Genomic DNA, 23,704 nt, shown 5'->3' on the forward strand with positions numbered 1-23,704 from the left:
CTCCATTCCAGCTCAGACCAGACTGTTCTTGTTTTTTGATGTGGGCATTGATCGCTGTGAACTTCCTTCTTAAAACTGCCTTTGCTGCATCCCATACGTGTTGGTGTTCGTATTTCCACTTGTCTCAGGTATTGTTTGATTCCTCTTTTGACCCAGTGGTTTTTCAGACGCATGTTGTTTAATCTACAGCCATGGGACTCTCCTAGCTGTCATTCCTCTTGGAATTTCATTCCCGTTACGGTTGGAAAAGATGCTTGACATAACTTCCGTCTTCCTAAATTTTAAGCCTTGCTTTTGGCCTGACATTACCTCCCCTGGACAATGTCCCTCTCTCTCAAGAAGCAGGCGTGTCCGGGTGGTTTGGGATGGAGTGTTCGGACTGCATCTGTAAGTCCGTCTGGCCCAACGTGTTGGTTAAGGCCGGTGTTTCCTTGCTGCTCTTTGTCTGGATGGTGTAGCCGTTGACCTAAATGCTCCTCGTGACCTCCTGGCTCTGAACTCACGCAGTTTAGCCAGCGCCTGGCAACTCCTGAGCAGCTTCCCCAGCTCCCAGCCAAGACTCCGATGGGCTCAGCTCATCTGCCAGCCCCGCCCCTATCCTGGGTCTCAGGACGCCTCTCAGGGGCTGCCCTGGCCCAGAGTTCCCCTCTTCCTCCATCGGCTGGGCAGAGGGCCGGGGTGGACGGCACCGCAGAGGCGGCCTGGCCCAGGGTGTAGGGAGGGGCAGGGCGGGGCGGGGCTGGGCGGGGCGGGGCAGGGCCAGCGTGTCCTCACAGCTGGGGCGCAGGGCTGTGACCCCAGAAGCACTGCACCCCTCCGAGCCTCCGAGTCCTGTCTTGTCTGTGCTCTTTGGGGAAAGGCTTGGAGGGGCTCCAGCAGGGGGGGTCGCGTCGTGGCTTTGTTCTGGGAGGGGCTATTTTGGGGCTTGGGGGCAGGGTCCTACCGGGCCAATGGCCTCTTGAGGCTCATGAAACCTGCCATTTCTTCCCAGGAGTGGACACAAAAGGGGGTGCTGGCCCTGAGGGCCCTGAGGACCCCCCGAGACCCGAGCTCCCGCAGCTCCCGCGCCGCCCGCAGCTCCTGGATGAGGACGGAGGGCCCAGTGAGGAAGCAGCCGCGGACGCGGGCAGCGCCCCCGCCCCCGCCGTCCCCACGGCCGACTCCCAGGCCGCAGCCACTGCGGCGCCCCCCGCCCAGGCCCAGGCCGCGGGTGAGGGCGATGCGAGGCAGGGGCCCAAGGTGGCAGCTGGCGGCGTCCCCAACATCGGCTTCGTGGGCGAGCCCCCGCCCTATGCACCGCCCGACCCCAAGGCCGTGCACCTGCTGTACCCGCCCTTCCCCCAGGGGCCCGTCCTCTTCCAGCCTGGACCCTCGCCCCAGGCCTTGTACCCGCCGCCTGCCACGCCGCTCTACCCTGCGCCCGCCCCCCCACAGCTGTTCGCGCCCTTCCCCATGGTGAGTGGGCACCCCAGCCTGTGGTCACCCTGCTTGATGCCTGCTCTATGTCCCCCTTACCCCCCCCCCGCTCACCCCTTACCCCTCACCACCCCCCGGCTCACCCCTTCCCCACCCCCCCCACTCACCCCTTACCCCCCCCCCATTACCCCTACTCATTCAGTCCTCCCTCCCCCACCCCGGGGGGTTGGGCTCACAGACATTGGAAGTCGGGGTAACAACCCTTGCAGGCCCTGGTGCCCAGAGGAGGAAAGGAAAGGCCGGTGAGGGAGCCCAGGAGGCGGCCCAGAAGTGGGGGCACTGGAGCTGGGCTCTGAGGGGTGAAGAGTTCAGGTGGAAACGGAAGGCCGCTCTGGCCCGAGGGGGCAGCACAGGCAGGAGGTGGCCAGCCTGCGAGCCCGGGAATGGCGGGTTCCTTCAGCTTAGAGGGGTGGGGGCGGGGGGCGGGGGAGGGATCCATCGCAGGGCCGGGCCTCTGGAAGGAGACGATCCGTTAGGTCTTAGAATAAACAAAACCCGCTGGCTGCCTTCGGACACAGAGCAGCCCCCGGGGGAGGCGAAGCCCACAGGACGTGAGGACAGTGGTGGCTGGACCCCGGGCTGAGCAAGGGCTCCTGGGAGCTGCCCGGCCCGGGGTGACCCGCAGCCTCACGCCCGCGGCCTCTGCCCGCAGTACAACAGCCCCCTGGCCGGCGTGCCCGCGCCCGCCACGGTGGAGCACCGGCCCCTGCCCAAGGACTACATGATGGAGTCGGTGCTGGTGACCCTCTTCTGCTGCCTGCTCACCGGGCTCCTCGCCATCGTCTACTCCCACGAGGTAGGGCAGCCCTGGCACCTCCCAGCATGCACCCGGGCCGGGTGGGTATGCGAGCCGCCCCCAGGAGCCGGAGGTCCGGTGTGTCCCTCTCAGGAGGGGCGGGAGCTGGGAATCGGTGCCGCTGTGTCTGGGCCCTTGTCCCCGCGGACGGACACCGCCTTCCCCTCGGCTCTGCCCGCACTCCAGGCCTGGGGCTCCGGCAGCTCACCATGAAGTGTGAGTGGCTGCCAAGGCCCGAGGAGCTGCCATCCCAGGGGGCTTGTGTGCACCCCTCCACCCGCTCATTCCTCTTCCCACCCAGCTGCCCCCCGTCCCTCACCCACTGCCCACCCACCCTGCCCCCACCATCTCTCCATCTGTCCCCCCGCCCCCCACAACCACTGCCCTGTACAGGGTCAGGCTCTGAGGACCCCGTCATGCCACTGGAGGGTGTTCTAACAGGCAGGGCAGGCAAGCCTCTAGGTAGGGGTCCTCAAACTTTTTAAACAGGGGGCCAGTTCCCTGTCCCTCAGACCGCTGGAGGGCCGGACTATAGTTTAAAAAAAAACTATGAACAAATTCCTATGCGCACTGCGGGCCCGGGACGAGTCGGCTGCTAAGCAGGACAGGCAGCGGCACCCGGCGGGCCGGATCAATGTCCTCGGCGGGCCGCATGTGACCCGCGGGCCGTAGTTTGAGGACGCCTGCTAGGGTCTCCGCCTGAGGCTGAGCTGGCCACACCCTGACCCCCCCCCCCCCCCCCGGTCAGCTCCCTGACCAGCAGCCAGGACTGTGGGGAGAAGGCAGCTCTCAGCACAGCTCAGAGGTGTCTGTGAATTCTGGCCCCGCCACCAGCTGTGTGACCCTAGGACAGTCACTTCTCTGCACCGGTTTCCTCATCTGCAAAGTGGGGGCAACAGCCAACATCTGGGGTTGTGAAGATCGTAGGGGACCAGGGCGAGGGTGTGGAGCGTGCCCGGCCCATGAGGTGCCCGGGAGCCGGCAGCCACCACCTGATAGCTCCTGGGCAGGCCCCAAACTTCTCCGGGTGCCAGTTTCCCAGTCTGCACTGGGGCCTGGCCCGGTGGTGCTGCGTGGGAGGGAGTGGGCGGGGGACAGGGGGCTCACCCTCCCTCCGTCTGTTTGCAGACCCGCTCGGCCCTGAGCCGGGGAGACCTGGCCCAGGCGGAGGAGGCCTCCCGCAAGGCCCGCTCCCTCGTGCTGTTCAGCCTGCTCTTCGGGGTCTTCGTGTCCACCAGCTGGGTCATCTACGTGCTGGTGGCCCTCTACCTCCCGTGAGGCTGGGGGCTGCTCCAGGGACGTCAGGAGGCCCAGACCCCCGCCCTGGCCAGACTCCTGTGATTGTGATCCCTGCTGGGGCCACAGAGGGGACGGGGGGGGGGTACAGGGGGGACAGGAGCGGGAGGGACTGGCGCGCTCAGCACACCTGTGGCTGCCTCAGCCCTGAGGGGCCTGGGCAGGGTTCCGATCTGCAGTGGTCTCAGCGCCCAGGCCCAGCTGAGGGAGGGCGCCCTGGGAGCCCCATTTCTTGGGTGCCTCCTCCTGAGGTCTTCCTGGGACTGCGGGCTGGCCCGAGGCCCCTGCCTTCACCTTACCCCCAGGAGACCGTGGAGGGACCAGAAGTCTGTGCTCAGCACCGTGGGGTGGGGCAGGGGCACCGCACACCTGGCCTCCCTGCCGCAGCCTTGCTCGGTGGGTCGGTCGCAGGGCACAGCTGCGGGTTCGGGTTCCCAGGGGGCTGGTGGGCGTGGCCTCCGCCCGCAGCAGCTCCTGGCGGGTAGGCCAGGGCCCTGCCCCATCCTAGGACAGGCTCTCACGCTGGCCCCCGGCATCCAGAAACCAAGGCCACGTGTCTGTTTCCTCATCTGCAAAGTGGGGCAACAGCTGGGCCCCCACCCCCCCTTTGACTCACCAGCAGGGGGCACTGTGACTGACAGTAACTTCCTTGGCTGGTCCAGTCCGCACCCCCAAGGACAGTCCTGGCCTCCAGAGCTTCTCGCTCCTCAAGGGAAGTGGGCTCTCCTCCTCTGTAAGGGGCCTGCCCTGGACCCGTGGGTGGAGCAGGGCGGGGACCTGTGGGTGCTCAGCACAGCGCCGGGCTCGGGTGAGCTCTTGGTGCCGGTTTCCATAGCGTCTTCCACAGCCCGAGGGGGGGGGGAGGGCAGGGCGTGAGGGTCTCACCGTGAGGCAGGGCAGCCAGGCACCTCCCACTCAGCAGCTGGGAGGCCGCTCACTGCTGGGCACTCCCCTGGGAGGGTCCAGAGCTTTCACCAGATTCTCAAGGCGCCGGTGACTCAAGATGACAAACGGTCTGCACGGAAAGGCGGGCGGCCCCGCTGAGTCAGAGAAGACTGGCAGCTCGCGTTAAGTCGCCTGCTCTCTGCACCTCTGGGTGCTGCCCGCAGCCCTGGCACCGGGCGGAGGCAGGCGCCCGACTCGGCCCTGGAGATGCTGGCAGCCTTGGACCAGGACTGTGATGCGCACGGCTGGGGGCCGGGCCAGTCGGCATGTCAGTCACTCTAATGCGGGCCGGCCCAGAGGAGGAGGAGGAGCTGGTGGAGGACCTGCTGGAACTAAGTAAACTCAAAGGAAAGAAGCCCCTGGACCAGGCCCTGCTCTGCGGGTACGAAGCTCGGGCATCGTACAGAGGGGCAGGCGGAGTCAGGAAGTGGGAGCGGAGAGTCCGCATCTCTAATGAGCTCCCAGGGAGGCAGAAGCTAAGGAGCCGACTGGAAATAGCACATTAAATGGGAAGTTATTAAACCATTAGGAACCGTTATACAGGAGCAATCCATGGAGGCCCTGGTCTCTCTTACTCAGCACCGTGTGAAGGTTCCCGCTAATGTAAAAACAAGTGAAATTTGTAATATGAAACTTGCAGTCTGTCTGTCAAAAGAGACAAACTGATTTTCTAGCTGTAATATCCAAGAATCAATGAAAAAATTAGAATAACTCAGTAAAATAGTTGGATACAAAATAAATGTGATAGTCATTAGCAATAATCAGTTAAAATGGAAAACATTTTAAAAATTCCACTCTCAGTAGTGATAAAACAGTAAAATCTAGAAATAAATTTGACAGGAATGATCTGAGCCCAAGTGAAGAAAATGATTTTTAATTATGTAACTTTATATATACAGCGGGTCCCCCCAAAATGCACATACACTTTAACAGCTGATAGCTCAATTTTGAAAATTAAATGTATTTTAATAAACACTGCCTTTATAATTATTCAAAGTGTGTACAATTTTGGGGGGACACCCTATATATATAAAATGGAACAAAATACCTGGATAGGAAGATGTAGTGTAAGAATATGTAGCATTCTTAGAGATTTAATGGAATCCCAACAAGAAATCCGTTTTCTTGTTTTAAAACTGTAACACAAGTTTTTAAAAATAGAAGGGAAATGTATAAAAACTTACAATTTTGTAGAGAATTGAATGAGGGGACTGTCTTGCCTGGATATTAAAGCTTATCATAGAGCTACAACACCTAAGACAGCACGGCCAATAGGACATCCAGGAAACGTCCCCAGTGTGTGGGGAGTTACTACCCGATCAAAGTGGCCTTTTAATTGAGTGGGTCGAGGAGGACTCAGAATGAGCAGAGTTGGCTATCTGGTTGGGAAAACTTGTTCTCAGATTGTAGGGAAATGCACTCCAGCTGGATGGAAGAGCTAAGCGGATCAGAGAGAAGTTCCACACACAGGCGAGAGCCCAGGAGGGTACGTGTAGCTCCAGGGTGCTGGGGAGGCCCCTGGGAAGCCGGAGAGGGAGGGACCGAGAGATCCGAGTCCTGCAGAATCAGAGAAGTACAGTTGGGGCCACGAGCTGCCAGTTCCTTGGCAGGTTGGGACGGTATCGGGAAGGCTGCTGTCTCGCTGGGGGGAAGCAGACTGTGGTGTCTGTCGATGATGTATGTGCCATGTACTCACATGCACGCACGTGCAAAGGACAGTGTCTGAAAGGAAGTTGCAAACTGCCGGCAGTGGCTGCCCCGGGGCCTAGAGCGGCTGCACTACGCATGGCTGAACTGGACGATGGGATCCACACGCTGTCATTAAAGTCACTGAGGAAAACGTGCGGCCTCTGGACTCAGCGGGCCGTTTCCCGGCTCGCCGTGGGGAAGGAGATGGTCCGGAGGCTCCAGGCCCGCTGCAGACCCACGGCGTAGGGCGTGTGCTGACGCCCTGGAGGGAGGGGCTGGGGCAAACGGCACTGTGTGCAGGAGAGGACGGCTGGCGCCGGGGTGAGAGTGTCTGGCGAGCTGGTGTGGCACAGTGGTGCTTGCCGTGTGGTGAGGAAGGCTTCCCGTGGCGGCATCACCTAGCCCAGGGAGATGCGTTCCGGTTGCGCATGCTCGCCACCCTGGCGGTGCCAGCTCTGGGGTTGAGGCTGTGGGGGCAGCGCAGTGTGGCTCTGACCGGCGTTTCTCCGATGACTGACGATGTCCAGCCTGTTACCAGCTCCCTGGATTCTGAATGACGCGCCTGCTCAAGCCGTGCCCGTTTTAAAGTCTGGCCACGGAGGTGGTTCTGAGTGTCCCTCCTTTCACCTGCTCGTCGCGTTCAGGGGCGGCGAGGCCGGGCTGTGAAATGTGTGAGCTCTGGCGGTGGCTCAGCTGGCACAGTTCCCACTTCACTCACGCAAAGTCCAGTGTGGGTGGCGGGGTGGTCAGGTGTGGGGTCCTCCGCTCGGGACTCTGCGTGCCAACCCCTGGGGTCTGCCACGGCCAGGAAGAGGCACTCCACGGGCCGGTGAAACCACATGGTGTCTGTCTGACTGACTCCACTCAGCACAACACCCTCTGGGCCATCATCCGTGCTGTACAAACGGTCAGACTGCCTTCTTTTGGGGCTGAGCACTACCATTCCATCGCAGACACATTCCAGGGCTCTTTCGTCCACTTGTCCTTTTTTTTTTTTTTTAAAATATATTTTATTGATTTTTTACAGAGCGGAAGGGAGAGGAGGGATAGAGAGTTAGAAACATCGATGAGAGAGAAACATCTATCAGCTGCCTCTTGCACGCCCCCCTACTGGGGATGTGCCCGCAACCAAGGTACATGCCCTTGACCGGAATCGAACCTGGGACCCTTGAGTCCGCAGGCCGACGCTCTATCCACTGAGCCAAACCGGTTTTGGCCACTTGTCCTTTGATGGGCACGTAGGCTATTGTAAATAATGCTACAGGACATAGTGTTTGGGGTTTCTTCGGATACTTACCCAGACGGGGATCAATGGGTCAAAGGCAGTTCCATTTTTAACTTTTCGAGGGGACATCCATCCCCTTCTGCAGAACTGCCAACAGCAGCCAGCAGGCTTGGGACTGGGATGAAGGACCGGCGGCCCTCAGTGAGGGCACATGGGGTGCCCAAGCACGTCGCCAACTTATGAATGCCGCTCCGTCCTTGCATTGCGGACGCGCCCAATGGTCAGGGAGGACTGGTTTCCTAGTGCCGGGCTGGGGTTAAGGTTACTCTGGCGCTTCTGCGTCAGCACTCACTGGCCTGTGGTTTTCTTGCACTGTCCCTGTCTGGACTGGGTGCCAAGGTTGTTTCTACTCATGAAACGAGGCGAGCAGTGTGTCCCCTGCTGTTCTCGGGGCTCGAGGGAGCCTGGCGCTCCCTGTCTGTTACCTGTTACGCCTGTCAGGACCTGCACGTGGATTTCAAACCAGATAACTGTGTAATGCCAAGTACCTCCTCTTTGTAGCATTTGCTATGGTTGCAGTATTTCCCTCGTGTGACAGTAAACTAAGAGGATGAAATGAGGTAAAGCTGTTTGCAAAGTGCATGGTGCCCCCCTCATGCTGGGTGAGTCGTACCCGTGGCAACAGCTCACCAGACACAGGCTGCGACTTGTGGAGCTTACGCGGTCGGAGCTGGGAGGACCCCTGTCTACAGCTGAGCGGCTGGGAACAGAGACGGCACCGCGTACCCACGGCCACTGGCTTACGGGCTGCGGAGCCAGGACCAGAGCCCATTAGCCAGGAGCCATGTCCCTCCAGCATGTTCTAAGCACGCGGGACTAAAGGCCCCAAACCCGACCTCGCCGGGTTCCTGCGTGATGCACCCAGGGGACAACTGGGTGGTGGTCTAAATGAGGGAGGGACCGCTCCTCATCCCCCGGGGACACTGAACGGCCCCTGCACCCGAAGCCAGGCCTTGTGCATGGACAGACCTGGAGCCTCCGAGGCCTTCGAGTGTGGCCGGAGCCCAGGCCTCTGCCAGGAGCTAGTGTGGGGGACGCCACCCCAACAGCAGCCAGTCCGAGAGGAGCCGCAGAGGCGGCGGCGCTTGAACCATCACTGACACGTGGTGGCGCACAGGCAGGTGGCTGTCATCTGCGTTTATTTTCCTCTCATATAAAAGTGACACATTTGAAATGTCTGCAGGAAGATGCCCTATCAGCCGTTAGTCGGGAACATATATTACAATGTAACAGGGGGGCGGTGGGCGGTGCTTCTCCGGTTCAGTTCAGGCATGGCGCCAGCCTGCCCTCTCCTTGGCTCTACCCACTGCAGGGAACCCGACCGTCCTGAAGATCAAGTCCTATACCCTGTCCCCAAGACAGACAGCTCATGGCAGGGCTGCGGTGCTGGCACGGGGTCTGGTAACTCCCGGAGCCAAGAGGACGTCCTCAGGAGGCCCGGGGGGGAAGCCCGCGGCCAGTAGGTTCACACACACATTGCACCTGCTGTCCTCACCGCGGCTCAGGCGCCGCTCGCCCGGTGCCTGGCCCTCTGCGCAGACCACCGAGGGCTCGGGGAGGGGTGGGCAGGGCCACTTCTGAATTGAGGGAAGTGGAGCCCCCACTCCATCCCCACCAGCTCACGGCTGAGAACCGGCCGACAGGCCGCAGACACGCCTCGTCCGCGAGTGGCTGGGTTTCTGAGGCTGAGTCTTTGCCTGTGGCGCTCCCAAATGCAGGGAACCCCGGTTCCCACCGCCCAGGAGCCCCGAGGGCCCAGCGCAGCGGCAGAGCGGGCAGCTGGGAAGACTGAGACGAGGACTGAGGAACGAGGCACAGCCCGGAACCACCCCACACGCTGCACTGCTAGTAAACAGTGACTCACACACACACTCTTAAATAGTAAAGTGACGTGTTCTGGCCCGCGGCGGGCAGGACCACCGCCAGAGGGACCGTAACCGACATCTCAGAGCCTCTCCCTCCGCACACAGGCAGACGAGGGGAGGCCAGCCCAGCCTTGCTCCTGATAACAGCTCATCAAACCATGAAGGACTCAAAGTGACACGGCTTCTTTACAAACAAAATCTAAATAACCAACGGGTGTTGCTTTCTCCTTTTCTCTGTTCTGGGCTAAGCACAGTCAGTCCCGGAGTCTGCGTGACCAGGGCCGACTCCAGGACAGGCGAGCACTCCGCCACGCGCAGCAGGGCGCAGAGCAGGCCCATTGGAGCCACGGCGCGTGGGGGCGCCGGCCGGCACCTGAGCGGGCCTGCAGGCCTGGCCTCCGATTGTCACCTCAGCAGCAAGAGTGGTTTGCACAGGAGGACAGAGCTGTTCTCAAAGACGCTTTCCGGGCGGGCGAGCCTGCCCTGGGGTGTGGCCGGGCAGCCCAGACCCAGGGGGAGCCAGCAGCGGTAGGGACACCGGTGAGGAGTCCTTGTCACCCACAGGATGGAGCAAGGTAGGAGGGGAGCCCGTGGGCCGGAGGGGGCAGGAGATGGAGTTTAAGGCACACAGCAAGCGACAAAAGGGGGCCAGAGGCCTCCCCCTAGACAGAAACGCCCCTGTACTCCCCTCTCTCTCTGAATTAACTCACCCACGAGCTACGAACCCAGCTCAGCTGAAATGCATTTCTTGGCTGGTGACGTCCTCTCTTGCTCCAACCTCCGCTTCCCAGCTCCCTCAGTGCCAGGTGACGGGGCGGGGAGATAAGGGCAAGGAGAGAGGGCAGCCGCTGCTACTTACTGCATGGCCAGCAGCCCGGGTGCCCGCAGGCTGGGGGCAGTGCTAGGGGCCAGTACCGTGACAGGAGCGCCTGAGCTCGGGCTGCTGAGGCCACCTGTCGTACCTAGAGGGCCAGGTGAGCGGCGCCCCATCCTCCACCTTAAAAAGCAGGGCTGGAAAGTAAGGAGCCCCAGCCAAGCCTGCTCTGCTCTCTGCCCACCCAGCTAAATGTCCCTTCGTTCACGGTCACCGGGGTGCAGCCCCCAGCACGGTCCTCGAGCCTCCACTCATTCGTCACTTCAGCAGATCCGGACCCTGGAAGTCAGGGAGGGGGCAGACTCCGCGGCTCCCAGGTGGGAGGAGGATCAGGCGGGACGGGGAGGGGGAAGACGGACGTGAAAGCAGAAACCAAATGAGAAAACCACCAGTTCACAATCGGCAATGAGACCTGCCTGCTGGCTCCGCGCCGGGCCGTGGGCTCCGCCTGTGGGAGGAAGGAGGCAGGAAGCTGCCCGCACTCGGGGCTCCTGCCCGGCTGGCCCCCTGGCTGAGGCCGGACCAGCGCTGCCGCCGCACAACAGGTCCCAAGTCCCTGCGGGTCTCGGAGCCGCACTCGGAGCCCCTGTGAGCGTCCTCCTTGCTCACGCAGCTGCTCCTAGGTCTTCTCCTCCCGGTCTGTTTTTCTCCTCGTTATGTTCCTGGGTTTGATTTTCAGGGAGAGCTCCCATAGGGCCTCCTCAGCCAGGTGGTCACTGAAGTCGTTGAAGAAGTTGATGATGTCGTCGTTTCTCCGGATGTCGTAGTGCCTGGTGGGCAGGAAGGCAGCCAGTGAGCGCCCACGGCCTCTCGAAGGCGACCCCCTACCGCCCAGCAAACCGCTGTGGCAGGCGCCCTGCTGCCCATGGCCTACAGGGGCGTACGAGCTCTCCCACACAAGGTCAGCAGCACGCAGAGCCCACACCAGACCCTAAAGCTGGGCCCTGCTTCCTGCCAGGGCTCCCCAACCAGCATCCCTGCGGCGGGGCTGCCCTCTCCGGGCGCTCCAGGGAGACCCGCTCCTCAGGCCCCACGCATGCCGTGGCCCACCCTGGGGGCCGCTGACGCTGGGCCCACCCACTACGCTGGCGTCCGGTGGGCCACAGTTTGCCCGCAAGACCAGTCACCAGCTTCCTGTATGGGAAAAGGGGACGGGTTGGCTGCCGCCTGTGTGCAGGCCACGGGCCATCCTGCGCTGAGCCCCTCAGGGGCCCTCTCTCTGGCCTCCTGACAGCCTGGTCCCCGCCACCTCCCATCTCTGCTCAGGCCCCAGGAGCCGAGGGCGGGCGCACTCACGCCTGCTGGAAGCAGCGCATGCTGTCCAGGATGTTGAACTGCTGCCACCGCTTGGAAAAATTCACTTTGCCGTCAATATAGTCCGGGTTCCCCAGGTGCACGAAGGTGAGGTCCTGCAGGATGAGGCCCCTGGGGGGACGGAGAGCCCAGTTACCCCCGGAGGCGACTCAGAAGGTGGCTGCTTTCCAGGCAGGCTGGTTGGGCCACCAGGACAAGCCAGCGCTGATGCGCCCCGGCCCCTGGCTGTGCCTGAGAAACGACCAAAGCCACCAGCGCTTCTGAGGGGCGTTTGTTTTTTCCAGCGGAAGTCCCGGCTCCCAAACCCTGGGTCCCCGGGAAAGCCAGCTCAGGTCCTGGAGGGGCCTCGGTGACTGTCCGGCCTGCAGGGGACCGTTGGGGAACTGGCTGCTGCAGCAGAAGCCAGCAGCGTTGTGGGCTTGCTCATGTAAAATTCATAAATGAACAGGAGAAGTAACAGGACCCCAACTGGGAGTGGGCGGGAGACAGAGCCCTCTTGTTAGCAGGTGCCTCTAAACACAGGACGCGAAGCCACGTGACCGGTGACGGCAGTCCCTCCACCTGGGAGGCCCAGCCCGAGGGCCCAGGGACCTGTCACCGAGCGCCCACGGGGAAGAGTGTAGTGCAGTGAGGCCGGGAGGCCGGGAGAGGAGTCGCTGTCCGATCTGCGTTTCTGAGGGACAGCCCATCAGACACCCAGCCCCGGGGCAGTGCCGCCTGCCTCTCCCATCCCTTCCGGAGACTGCGCCCACTGGCACCCTAAGGGCTCTGATAAGACCTGCAACAGAAGCCTGTTCAGCTTTCATTTTCCGTCACTTCCTGTGTTTACTGACCCCAGGACCCCTCCCAGGAAACACCTATGTACTCCCTCTTCCAGGGCCCACGTGGGGGACACGCTCTCTGAGCTGCTTCATGCCAAGTGCTCTCAGGGTTCCTGGGGTGACCGGGGCCCTCAGGTGGCGGTGGCGTGCGGCCGAGTTTGAGGCCTGCTGGAATGTGGCACGATGTACTGCGGGGGAAGGACGCTACCGCCTGTCCGCGCCCGTCCGTGCTGCCTGCAGGCCAGGGAGAAGTGGGAACGGGACGGGGACGGCACATTTTCACTGGACCCCGCTGTTCTGCTTAAAAGTAAAAGGCACTCGTTGCTACACAATTTAGAATTAAGACAGTATAAATGTCTTGGTTGGAATCCTTAGCGCGGGTTCCTCAGGGAGCAACCGAGGGGCAGAGCCGGCGGGGGTTCTACTCACAGGTACGGGATGCACGGCGGCTCCACCTCCGAGAGGGCGGCCCGGTAGGCGCGGAAGGAGGACGAGCTGTCAATCAGTGTGCAGTACTCAGCCAGGCCCTGTGCAGGAGGCACGTGGAGTCTGTGAGCACTGGGACAACGGTGGGCACTGAGCCCCGCCCCTCCTCGCAGAGCAAGTTGTCACCCACCCTCTGCCAAGGCTCGAGGGTACCCCCACACACCAACCCAGAACTGGCCCTGCCCAGACGTGGGGAGACCAGGCCTTCAGGGGCCACCTCCCTGGAGCACCTGGCAGAGGCCCTGCTGTGCCTGCTCGGCCCCCGTCTCCTCCCCGTCAGCACCCGCCCGTGCACGGGACCTGGACCTCGGGCTCCCGCTGGGCTGTGCCCGACTGCAGCCCAAGTGAACCTCTAGAGCCCACACTGCACCGGCCACTCCGGCTCCGAGCCTTCCTTTGTTCTCGCTGCTCTCAAGGCCAAGTCCGCCGGGGTGGCAGGTGACCTCACCTCACTGCTCCTGCAGGCAGCCTGGGCTCCTGTCTGGGAGACTCAGCCGATCCTGCCTTTCTGCCTGCTAGGTGCCTCTCACCCTGATGGTCACCTCCTCCAAGAAGCCATCCCTGCCTCCCGAGGACCTCATGCTTTCCTGCAGCGACTGGTGTGGACGTCCCACTTCTCCAAACAATACTGTTTTATAACTGTCCTCTCCTGTCACCTCCACACAGCCCTGGGCGGCCCAGCCAATGATCAGCCCCGGGGCTTGGCCTCCATACAGAATAAAGGTCCAGTCCCTTGCCAGGCCCCCAAGGCCACAGTGATCAGGGCCAGTCCCCCACAGCGACATGGCCACTGGCCACACTGACCCTGTCCTGCTACCTGAGGCGCCAGCACCAGTCTGTGCACCCCTCTGGCCCTGATGGGCATTCCCCTCCCTTCCCAGGAAGCTCCTACTCAGGGTCTGGCCTCACCAACACTTCCCCAGGGGCCTCCCTGACCCAGGCTCATTCAACACCCCTTTTCCCTTTAGCACTTACCCTGAAGAAACCCAATAGCATGCCTAATGCAGCCCGCCCAGAGCAGGCCTTCTAGAAGCACAGGCCGAGGGAAGGAAGGCAGGTGCATTGGGACCGGCCTGTGGCGCCGTCTGCAGGACAGTGCGATGTGACACCCCAGCACCAACCGCCCCTCAGGGCCCAAGGACTGCAGGTTAGAGACCAGGGCAGGCAGGGTGGGCTGCCCCGCCACACAGCAGGGCACTGGCAGAGCAGGGACCCAGCCCAGGTCTCCGTTCCTGTCCTGAGCTCACCTCTGAGGTCTGCTTCTGCCACTCGAGCCTGCGGATGGGCGCCGAGTCCAGCGCCGAGAGGATGGCCAGGTAGGAGTTGAAGTTGTTGAGCTTTCGTAAGTGCTGCAGAGAGAGGCGGGCCGTGAGGGCGGGGCGGGCAGGGCGGAGGCGCAGGCTCGGGGCGGGGCTCGGTTACCTTCATGATCTTGATGAACTTCAGGAGCAGCCGTTCCCTGTCCTGGGCCTTCTCCTGCAACATGATGATTGAGCGGACCCTGCAGGGACCGGGGAAGGAGAGCGGAGGTGACTGCACTCCCTCAGGGCCCTGTGGTCCTGGTGGAGACGGCCCAGCCGGACGCCCCATGGCTTGTAGCAAGTGCCCTGGGCTTGGCAGCACCCACTGCAGCCCTGGTCTTGGCTCTCAGGACTCCCAGAATCCCGGGGGTAGGCGACAGGCCACCTGAGATCTGGCGGCTGGTGCCCAACACCAGGATGGGACCTGCAACCAGGCGGGCTCTGAGGATGCCCGCGGAGCTCTCCTGAGCAGAGCTGAGCCAGCCCCACTGGATGGACTTGCACGGCCTCAGGACCAGCTCAGCGGGGCAGGCCCGTGGGCTCAGAGGCCACCTTGCCAGACGTGAACGAGGGCACCGCTCAGAACCTCAGCACCCAAGGCAAAGGCTGGCCTCGCACAAGGACCGCTCGGTGACCCGGACGCCTGTGGTCTCCCCACAGCCCCTGCCAGCCACTGGGAGGAGGGTCCCTTCTGCTTTGCCTCTTCTGCCCCATTGGAGGGCGCCTGCACTGATCCACCTTGAGGACTGTGGCTCTGCGGGGCCCCACCTGCACCCTCGCCTCGGCAGACCCCCAGGGGGGTGCTGGGAGCCCTCTGTGGCCGGGCTCAAGGCCATCCATGGGTACCTACAAACGACCGTGCCCCATGTTGGGGAGAAAGGAGGGAAAGGCGGGGACGACCCAAGTTCTCGCCAACAAGCAGCCCCTGGAGCTTTTTAAAGGTCTCGGCCACCCCTCGGTGCAGCGGCGGGCGGTGTGCAGTGAGGACGGCACGCTGCCACGCCCTGACCACCTCTCTGATGCTGAGGCTGTGGGTGCTTTTGAGTCATGCCTTGAAGAGCCGACAGTCCTGTTCTATGTTACATTATTACTACACTTCCGGGCTCCATTGTGCTTTAGGGACTAAAGGCTACACCGAAGTGTTAATGGCCTCCACTGCTGCAGGCCCGCTTTCAGGCCGTCAGTGTGAGGGGCCCTGAGGCTGCCCGCCTGGCAGTGGGGAGACTGCAGGGACCAGTGCGGGGGCCCAATGTCACCCGTGTATGCAGACACCGCCACTCGCTCCAGGACCCTTCCCTGCCGCGCCGGGGTCCTCAGCCACCTCTGCCCCCGGTGCCCCTTCCTCCGCTGCCCCGCTCACAGTAACGCCCGCAGGGCTGAGAGGAGCGGAGGGATGCAGCAGCAGAGCGCTGCAGGACAGCGGCCTCACCAGTAGGACATGTTGTTGAAGTGCTCCGTGAACTGGGTCAGGTTGGGGCTCTTCTCCTCGTTCTGCTCCTTTGCCCAAAGCAAAACCTCCGGAATCTGAAAAAGGAAGTAGCTGGATGGGGCTGGGCCCGCTGGCTGTCCTGTGATGGGAGTTTCCCTCCTGCAGGGACAAGCCGCGGTGGCACCCCGGGCAGGGCCAGCCTCCCCGAGCCCTGCCCCACGCGTACCTCTATTTTATAAAAGAGCTCGGCATCCAGCAGGGTCAGCTGTTCAGCTATCTCATGGCTGTGAAAGTCATGCAGGGTCCCCGGCCTGGAAGACAGACGCCCGAGGTGAATGGACAGGGGCAGCTGGAGCTGAGCGGGCCTCGGAGCTAGGACTGGAGGGAGCGACCGCTTGGACCACGGTGCTGGCCCCTGTCTCCTGCCACTGCTGGGCGGGTCCTGCAGGTCCCCTTGTGAGCCCATGGACAGCTCAGCTGCCTGAGAACGCAGGGCACAGGGGGACAGAGATGGTGCCATAGGAATGCAGGCAGAGACAGTCACTAACAAACATCTCTGGCTGGGGTAGAGGGGCAGACAACAGACTGGAATCACATACAGGGTCTTAGGAATGTTCAGGATGGCACAGCAGGGCTGGGTGAGAATTAACAGCTCCACCTGAGTGCTGGGAAGGAAATTAATTCAGAGCTGACCACAGCCTAAGGCACGTCCATCTGTCTCCTGCCCTGGTGAGCGGCCACTCGCCCTGGTGTCCCAGTTCCTGGTTAAAGGTGTCTCGCCATGCAACATAACCCCGGGGCAGAGGCCCAGCGCCCAGGGAACCCGCTAGGCTGTCCCTGAGCCACCTCGTCAGGGCCTGGCAGAACTGGGGTGTGAGTCTGGGGCTGGGGAGCTGCACTAAGGAAACGGGGTGCAGAGGCAGCTGCTGGGCATAGCTCTCACCAGAGGAGGCAGGGGCAGGACGGGCCTGGGAGGACGGCTGGCGGCTCACCTGGCTGCTACGCCCCTGGCTGCCAGGGGCTGGTCGGAGTTGGCACACCTGAGCAGCTTCTTCTGGTCCACCTTGTCCAGGATGTTCTTGCGGAGCACGCGGGCCAGGCTGAGCTCCCCGTTGCACACCAAGCGGAAGACCAGCTCCATCAGCAGCTTCAGGATCTCCTCCGTCAGCTCCACCAGGCTGCAGGGCCAGGGCCACGAGGTGAGGCAGGGCCACGAGGAGGGAAGGCGCTGCTGCCACAGGGAGGGGGACAGTGCCCGCATCCTTGCAAGTGCTGGGGTGGCCCAGTGGTAACAAGTGACCACCGTCCTCTCAGCAAATGCTTGCTGGCCCCAGACAGGCCTGGAGGCCATGCTGGGCCTGGGCTGAGGAGACAAACCCCAGGGAAGCCTCCTGGCTCTGCGGGGAGGACTCCCTAACGGTCCTGGCCCCTCAGACTGGCTGCCCCAGGACGCCCAGCACCTCCCGTGCACGGCACTCGCCATAGCTGGAGGCACAGGCCAGGCTGTGCACTGGCACGAGGGAAGCACCCTGAAGGCAGGGCCTGGCATTTCCTTCCCAGCCTGGGAGGGCCAGCGTGGTGGGTGCTGCCGATAACGGAACTGTAGCCCGCGCGCGAGGAGGGGCAGAGCGTGGCCCCACCGGAACCAGGGCAGGGCCGGGCTGGCCTGCGGGGACGGGCCATTCAGAGCAGGCGGGGAGCCCTGTCCAGAGCTGTGGGCATGCAGCCGGGGAGCAGCAGGAGGGACGTGACGGGATGGCGAGCGAGGGGGAAGCCGCCCCTGAGGCCCGCGATCCGAGGGCAGAGCACTCACCACAGCTCATCCACCACCCGCACCAGCACGAAGAACGTGTTCTTGCTGACGCGCTTCTTGAACGTGTCGGCGAAGGGAGAGAACTTCTCGTATGTGGAGCGTGGGTTAAAGAAACAGCTGTTCTCACACGGAGGGACGTGGCACATGAGCGCAAGGGCCGCCCTTGCCAGCCACCATTTACTGAGGGCTACCACGTGCCAGGGAGTGCGGCACTGCCACCGCGGGCAGGCGAGGGGTGGTGGGCAGAGGCCTGTAAAGTGGGTGTCAACCCAGACCTCAGACTGTCCTTAGCCACTCCCTCTCCTGCCTGCAGAGCCGTCTCCACCACACGCCCAGGCCCGGTTTCTGTCGGGTTCAACCGCAGTTCCTGCTCGGCTTTCCGAAGCGCCAGGGCTGCCTTGCTGAGCCTCCAGTAGCGGACAGTGGTCACGAGCAGACGCCTAGGCCCCGGGCTGGGGGAGGCGCAGAGCCCAGAGGCATTTCCTGCACTCTTGCCACGAGTTCCCATGTCTTCCCAAAGCCCGAGAACACCCCGCCCCCCGCCTCCTCCAGCAACTCCCGAGGCCACGCTTTCTGCCTTGAGGGCCACGTTTCTGCCATCCCCTGCAGACCCCTCCCTGATCTGCCTGCCGCTACCTGGTGACCCGGAGTGTCGGGAAGGACGTGAGAATGCCTATCAGCAGCCAGCCCAGCACCAGCGAGCACTCAGCAAGTGGGAGTCACGACTACTGGCTGCTTCAGGCCTGTGAGCAACTGAACGTGTGAGGCTGAAGAGAGCCTGTCTCTGTGGACTGGACGGTCCACTTCAGGGCTGAGGGCCAGGGCCTAGGGCCAGGGCAAGGGCACGGGGAGAGCGGAAGGCAGGCTGTGGGAGACAGGAGGCCAGCAGGGGAAGCCTCAGAGCACAAAGGATGGAAGGGAGCACTGGAACCCCAGACTTCCTACCCCAAGTGACAGCGCTGTCCAGCAGATGGCAGTCACAGGCTGTGACTCAAGGACGTGGCCAAAAGGCAATGGACCGTGGGCTGGCCCACTGTGAGGGCAGGATGGGCCCGGGAGCCCGTTCTGTCATGGATGTGCAGTTGTCCACAGCCACGTGTGCCACCAGGCAGAGTGGCCATGCCTACCCAAGGCTGTTCATTTGAGTCTCGATTCCCTCATCCCACACATTTGCAACCATCACCCCAACGCCCTGGGGCTCAGCTCAGAAGCTGCAGGGGCCAACTTGCTGGGTCTCTGCAGGGGCCGCCATGTTCCTGCCCTCAGGGCGTCCATTCTAATGGTTTCAGAATCACCCATCACCACCTGCCACCTGCTACCGCGGCCTCACTGTCCCAGGCACTGCACACCTCACGCAGCCCTCTGGCAGGTGGCAAGGAGGCTCGCAGAGGAAGCCTTGCCTGAGGCCCCAAAGCCGGACGTGGGGCCGCCCCTCCGCCCGCTGCCCTGCATGGCCCGTGCCCTCTCCAGCTCTGGGCCTGCGGGGAGTGGGAGGGGAAGGATATCGGTACTGCAGCTTCTTGATGAGCTCCTCGGGGGTGATGAAGGTCCTGTACGTGGTCAGGAAGGCCTCGCAGTACAGCACCAGATCTGGAGGGAAGGACGTGTGGTTACAATATGCCCCGCCTGGTAGACACAGAGAGTTCAGCCCCCACCACTCAAAGGGCCTTAGTCACAGGCACGGAGAATCACTCAACCTTAGCAGCAGGCTTCTGGAGCTAAGTCAGAGGTAATGCCTTCAGGAGGCTGGGCCCAGGACAAGCCCTGGGAACTTCCATACGGGAGAGCTAAGGACAGGCTGAAGAGGCAGAGCTTGGCACGCCGCTGGGATACGCGGTGGCACGCTCGGGTGCCAGGGAAGGGCAAGGCCCACCGGAGGAGCCGCCTCCAGCAGTCGGGCACCTGGGCTGGCAGCTCCCACACGACCCCCTTCCTCTGAAGGGCTCAGCCCCGTTACGTGCGGCTGCCTCCCCTCCCAGCCACAAAGTCCCTGACACTGAAAAAAAGGGGCGAAATGTTTTAAATGCAGGTCACTCCCGAGACAGACAACCCAGCCAGGCTTGTGGATGTCAGAGCTCTTCTGAGCTGGAGCTGAGGTTCAAGTCCTAGTTCGACTCCAAAGTACGCGCTTCTCCCCGTGAGGCTGCGCTCATGTCCGCACACACGCTACCGAGAGGTTCTGGTTGGGACACAGGCCACCTTCCCCCACCTTCTCTCATTCACCCCTAGCGCCCGCGGTGGAAAACCCTCATGCTCCCCACTTTTCCGGCTAAGAGTGCAGGCTTGGCCGAACCTGGCTCCTGCCCCTGCCCCTGAAGACACTCCCGGGACAGAGGAGAGGAAAAGGAACTCCTGCTCCCGCACCTGGGTCTGAACTGGGGGTTCAGCTGGAAGAGCAGGTGTTATGGGGAGGTCGAGGCTGCAGTCACAGCAGGGAACACAGCGTCACACTAGGCTGCTGCCTGGGCCCCAAACCCACCCGCTATGTCAAGTTTGGGCTTCTGTTCAGAGGATGGGCAAGGCAGCGAGATGGGCCCACGCCTGCTCTGGAAGACGGGACCCACGTCTGCACACCGGGAGCTGCGGGGCCTCCCAGGCCAAAGCCACTAGTGTGGTCTCCGGTCCGTAGGAAGCCACCTGTGGAGCTGTCTGTGCGGCCCCAGCCTCAGCAATCCGTCCCAGGTACAGGTGGCTCTGGAGCCCTGGAGCCTCAAAGTCTTCCCGTTAATAAAACCAAGCAGAAGCCCAGCTGGCCGTGGTGCCTCCTCGCCTCCTCGCCCAGGCAGTTGGCAGGGACTGCAAGTCTTTGGCTGCCCTGCCTGTGGGACCCCCTCTGGCCTTGGACACAGCTGGCTGCACCGGGCAGGACAGCGGAGTTCGCTGCTCGGAGCTGAGGACTGGAGCCAGCTCCCCTCAGCCCTTTCCTTTGGGCAAAAGGGAAAATCGGTCCTCATGCCGGCAGAGGCGCGGAGGGCTCCCTGCAGAGCAGAGCCACGGCTGTCCCCAAGGCCGAGAGGGGACATTCCAGAGACTCCCTCTGTGCAGACGTGTTCCGTGTCCGTGCATTCAATCATCACATTCTCTGGGCACTACCAACCTCTTCAGAAGCTGAGCCTGAGAGGGGAGCTGTGCCCAGTGGCTACCCGGGTCTGTGACGGGCACAGCCAGGATTCAGACTTGTCTCCAGGCCTGTGCTCTGCCCTGGACAGAAGACACCAGGGGGGACACCTTGGAGGACAAGACAGTGGCTGTGTGAGTCGGTGGGAGCCATTTCTGCTTTTTCTGTTTTTCACACTTTCTGCAATGTTAAACATTGTTCTTGTACTACTTTCATAACTTAACAGTTTACAGAATCATATTTTGAGAAATCTGCTATAAGGATTCGGTTATCTACAAAAACAAAATTGGGGAGTTAGGGTTTCAAGACTAGGATGTTTTAATTCCTTCCACACCTTACTTTAGCACTGTGGTTATCTCCTTCTTATAACAATTTTTAAAACGTAAAAGGAAATTGAGAGTCGCCGTCCTGACCAAGGTCACAGGCCTTCCTCGGGCCCTCCTCTCTCCCTGGCAGAACGCAGCGTGGAAGGACAGCTCTCCGGCCTGCTGGTGGTGCCCCACAGGGGGCTCCTCACCCTCAGGGGCCGGGAACACGTCCTGGGGAGGCCGCACCCCTGCTGCAGGCTGAAGCCCCTGGGCGAACATGAATGCAACCCCATCTAGTCTGCAATAATGTCGCACAAACGTCGGGGAAAGTATAAAGGCCACCTGCGAGCTACCTTAACACGATTATGGAGCACGTTTTCACCCGAGGTACCGTTTGTGGAGCTGAGCTCTGCGCCTGAAACGTGCCCTCCCGACCCTGTGGGTCCTGGGGCCACCACCACCTCGCACCAAAGGGGGACACGCTCCAAGAGGGCGGGAAGCGGAGGCCTGGCTTTCACTGCTGCTTCCCCAGGCGGCTCCAACTACCGATGACCCAGGATCACCGCCTCCTGATCCACTCAGGGCTGGCGGAGAGGGCGGGAGAGGCAGGGGGAGGGTGGGGGAGGGCAGGCCGATGGTCGGCTACAGCAGGACGCGCCCAGATCCAGGGAGCTGACACGGACAGAGGCCACCGTGGAGGCACTGCCATACCTTTCCTGTCTGTCTCGGTCGCGTGGACCAGCAGGATGTCCCCGGATCCGCCCCGGACGTCGGGCCCGTCGTCACCCTGTAAGGACGACAGCGCAGCCGGGGAGGCCAGTTTCAGAGCCACGGGCAGGGACGGCACCACGACGACGACGCTGTGCCAGAGATCGCGGGTCCCTCTGCCCAGCTCTCCCTCAGCCGGGACCAGTGTGGCCACGCTGCGGAGGCCAGGCACGCCCCTCCCTCCTGCCCTGGGCAGACAAGCACAGAGTGGACCATCTGGGAGGCGCATGGCCCTGAGGCTGCCCAGACATTGTCGGCCTGGGGCACGGTGCTCTGAGACACACCTGGGTCAGGGGGACACAGCACCATTCGACCGTCCCTGTTCACCAACCCATGGGTCAGGGAGGCGAGGAGGGCGGTTCTCACACACGGGGACAGTGGACCCCAGGGCGGGCAGACAGGACTGTCCCAGCCTCTCCCAGGATAACTGAGGCAGCGGGACTATCTCGAGCTGCTCATGTTCCCAACGCGGCAGCGAGCTGCCCTAAGTCTACATCTGCTCCCAGGTGGGAGACGCACTTGTCATGTCCCGGGTCCTTCCGGGGAGCCTGTCATAGCAGAGTGTACAGTGTCACCAAGACATTTGCGTTACACCTGACACCGCTTACAGGACTGACGCCTGTGAGTGACGCCTGCCAGCTGAGGAAACAGCCTTGTTTCCAGGGGAGCACAGAGGCCGCAGAGAGCCGCCTGAAGCCCTTGCTGTGACCGCAGGGAGCACAACCTCGCTCGTGGGCTCCCGGAGTCCATCTTGCAGACACACACGCCCCCTGGGTTTCACTCTCCCTCCTGGGCTCGCGTCCTCAATGTGCCTGGGATCTCCAGCTAAGAGTGGGGGTGGCTATGGCCATGCCCTGACTGTTCCGAAGGGATTTCTGGGAAGGGTCACGAACCAGCTCTTCTCCTGCAGAGGAGCCGGCTGTCCATGCGCCCCGTCAGCCCTGCCTGCCTGGCCGCTCAGCCCGCAGTGTGCAAAGGGCAGGATCCGCCCGCCACGTGTCTGTGCTGCATCGAGTCGGAGCCCAGGATCGTGGTCACAACCTCAGGACGGGCCATGTTACTGCCATTCTTTCGTGTCTCCAGCACCGCAGGGCAGAGGGGAGACGCAAAGCGCTCTCAGGGCAGCTCCCCTTGATTTGACAGGATTGGGGACTGTTTTTGCCAATAAGCTCTCCTGACAAGCTCAGGATGGAGGCAGTCTGAGACCCCTAACAGCCGTGTCTCGCCTGCTGGAACTGGTGGGTCCTTCTATCAATAACACGAGGGCCCTGTGCTGAGCACCTTGCGTGGACTTTGTTCTCACAAACCATCCACCTGGGGCTCAGAGGGGACCCCTAGCCTTCCCAAGATCACTGGCCAGATGGCCACACTTTCTCCTGTTACTCATCCATCTGCCCAGGGGCTGGCGGCACCCCGGTGGCCGGGGCGCTAAGCCAGGATGGAAGGGGTGCACGGAGCCCACAGCCCGGCAGCCACCTGGAGGGCCAACACCTCACCTGGGCCCTTCTAGTTGGTACATCTCAAGGTTCCATTCTCCTCAAAACCCCTCACCCTCGTCAGCGGCTAGAGTCCAGACTCTGCACCAAGGCCTGCGAGGTACCCACCTCCTGCTTGAGCGTCAGCCTTGCCATGATTTCACTGTGGTCGATGAGGGATAGTTCGTCCACTTCCTCCTCTGACTGAGCCGACTCGGGACCATCTGGTGACTTCAGGGCCCTGAGGGACAAGTGGTTTGTGCTGCAAGCGCCACAGGCCCTGGCTCCGAGGTCTGGAGGTGAAGCCGTGCAGCCCCTGATCACGGCTACAGTGAGCAGCCAGACCTGCTCCCGCCGCCCTCCGGAGCCAGGCGACCGTGGGACATTTCTGCTCTCTGGGTGACCCAGCTGCAAACGGAAGGGCTAAGCAAGGGGGTGGAGAAGGTTCCACTGATCTATTTCCCTCAGAGCTGGTCTCAGTTACTCCCTGTCAAGGCCCACCGTGTGCAGTCAGTGCTCAAGGAGAGGAACAGCGAATGGCCAGGCAGGATGGACGAGAGTTCGCGTGACCTTGGTGCCATTGCCCACGTCACTGCCGAGGGCCGTTACTGAGCAGAAGCGTGAAAGCGGAAGACCTGCCCTTGT

The 23,704-nt window shown here is 62.2% G+C and overlaps 2 protein-coding genes across 2 annotated transcripts in view; one reads left to right on the top strand and one right to left on the bottom strand.

Moving 5' to 3' along the window:
- PRRT1B (proline rich transmembrane protein 1B) overlaps nt 1–3,550 on the top strand; it is a gene marked incomplete at both ends in the record, with an annotated part of 8,339 nt that extends 4,789 nt beyond the window's left edge. The window contains 3 exons of the mRNA XM_080668342.1: nt 992–1,455; nt 2,129–2,272; nt 3,401–3,550. Of these exons, the coding sequence (XP_080524468.1) occupies nt 992–1,455; nt 2,129–2,272; nt 3,401–3,550 (758 nt within the window). The remainder of the gene's footprint in view (nt 1–991; nt 1,456–2,128; nt 2,273–3,400) is intronic.
- Nucleotides 3,551–7,231: 3,681 nt separating this feature from the next.
- The window catches only part of RAPGEF1 (Rap guanine nucleotide exchange factor 1), a gene marked incomplete at its 5' end in the record, with an annotated part of 110,451 nt that continues 93,978 nt past the window's right edge, over nt 7,232–23,704 (bottom strand). The window contains 12 exons of the mRNA XM_080668343.1: nt 7,232–10,996; nt 11,523–11,651; nt 12,791–12,888; nt 14,095–14,196; nt 14,270–14,348; nt 15,578–15,672; nt 15,804–15,888; nt 16,570–16,755; nt 17,391–17,507; nt 18,902–18,980; nt 21,528–21,603; nt 23,189–23,300. Coding sequence (XP_080524469.1) covers nt 10,846–10,996; nt 11,523–11,651; nt 12,791–12,888; nt 14,095–14,196; nt 14,270–14,348; nt 15,578–15,672; nt 15,804–15,888; nt 16,570–16,755; nt 17,391–17,507; nt 18,902–18,980; nt 21,528–21,603; nt 23,189–23,300 — 1,309 coding nt within the window. The 3' untranslated portion in view covers nt 7,232–10,845. The remainder of the gene's footprint in view (nt 10,997–11,522; nt 11,652–12,790; nt 12,889–14,094; nt 14,197–14,269; nt 14,349–15,577; nt 15,673–15,803; nt 15,889–16,569; nt 16,756–17,390; nt 17,508–18,901; nt 18,981–21,527; nt 21,604–23,188; nt 23,301–23,704) is intronic.

Source organism: Plecotus auritus (assembly GCF_963455305.1).
Source record: "Plecotus auritus genome assembly, chromosome: 5".
NCBI classification, from domain to species: Eukaryota; Metazoa; Chordata; class Mammalia; order Chiroptera; family Vespertilionidae; genus Plecotus; species Plecotus auritus.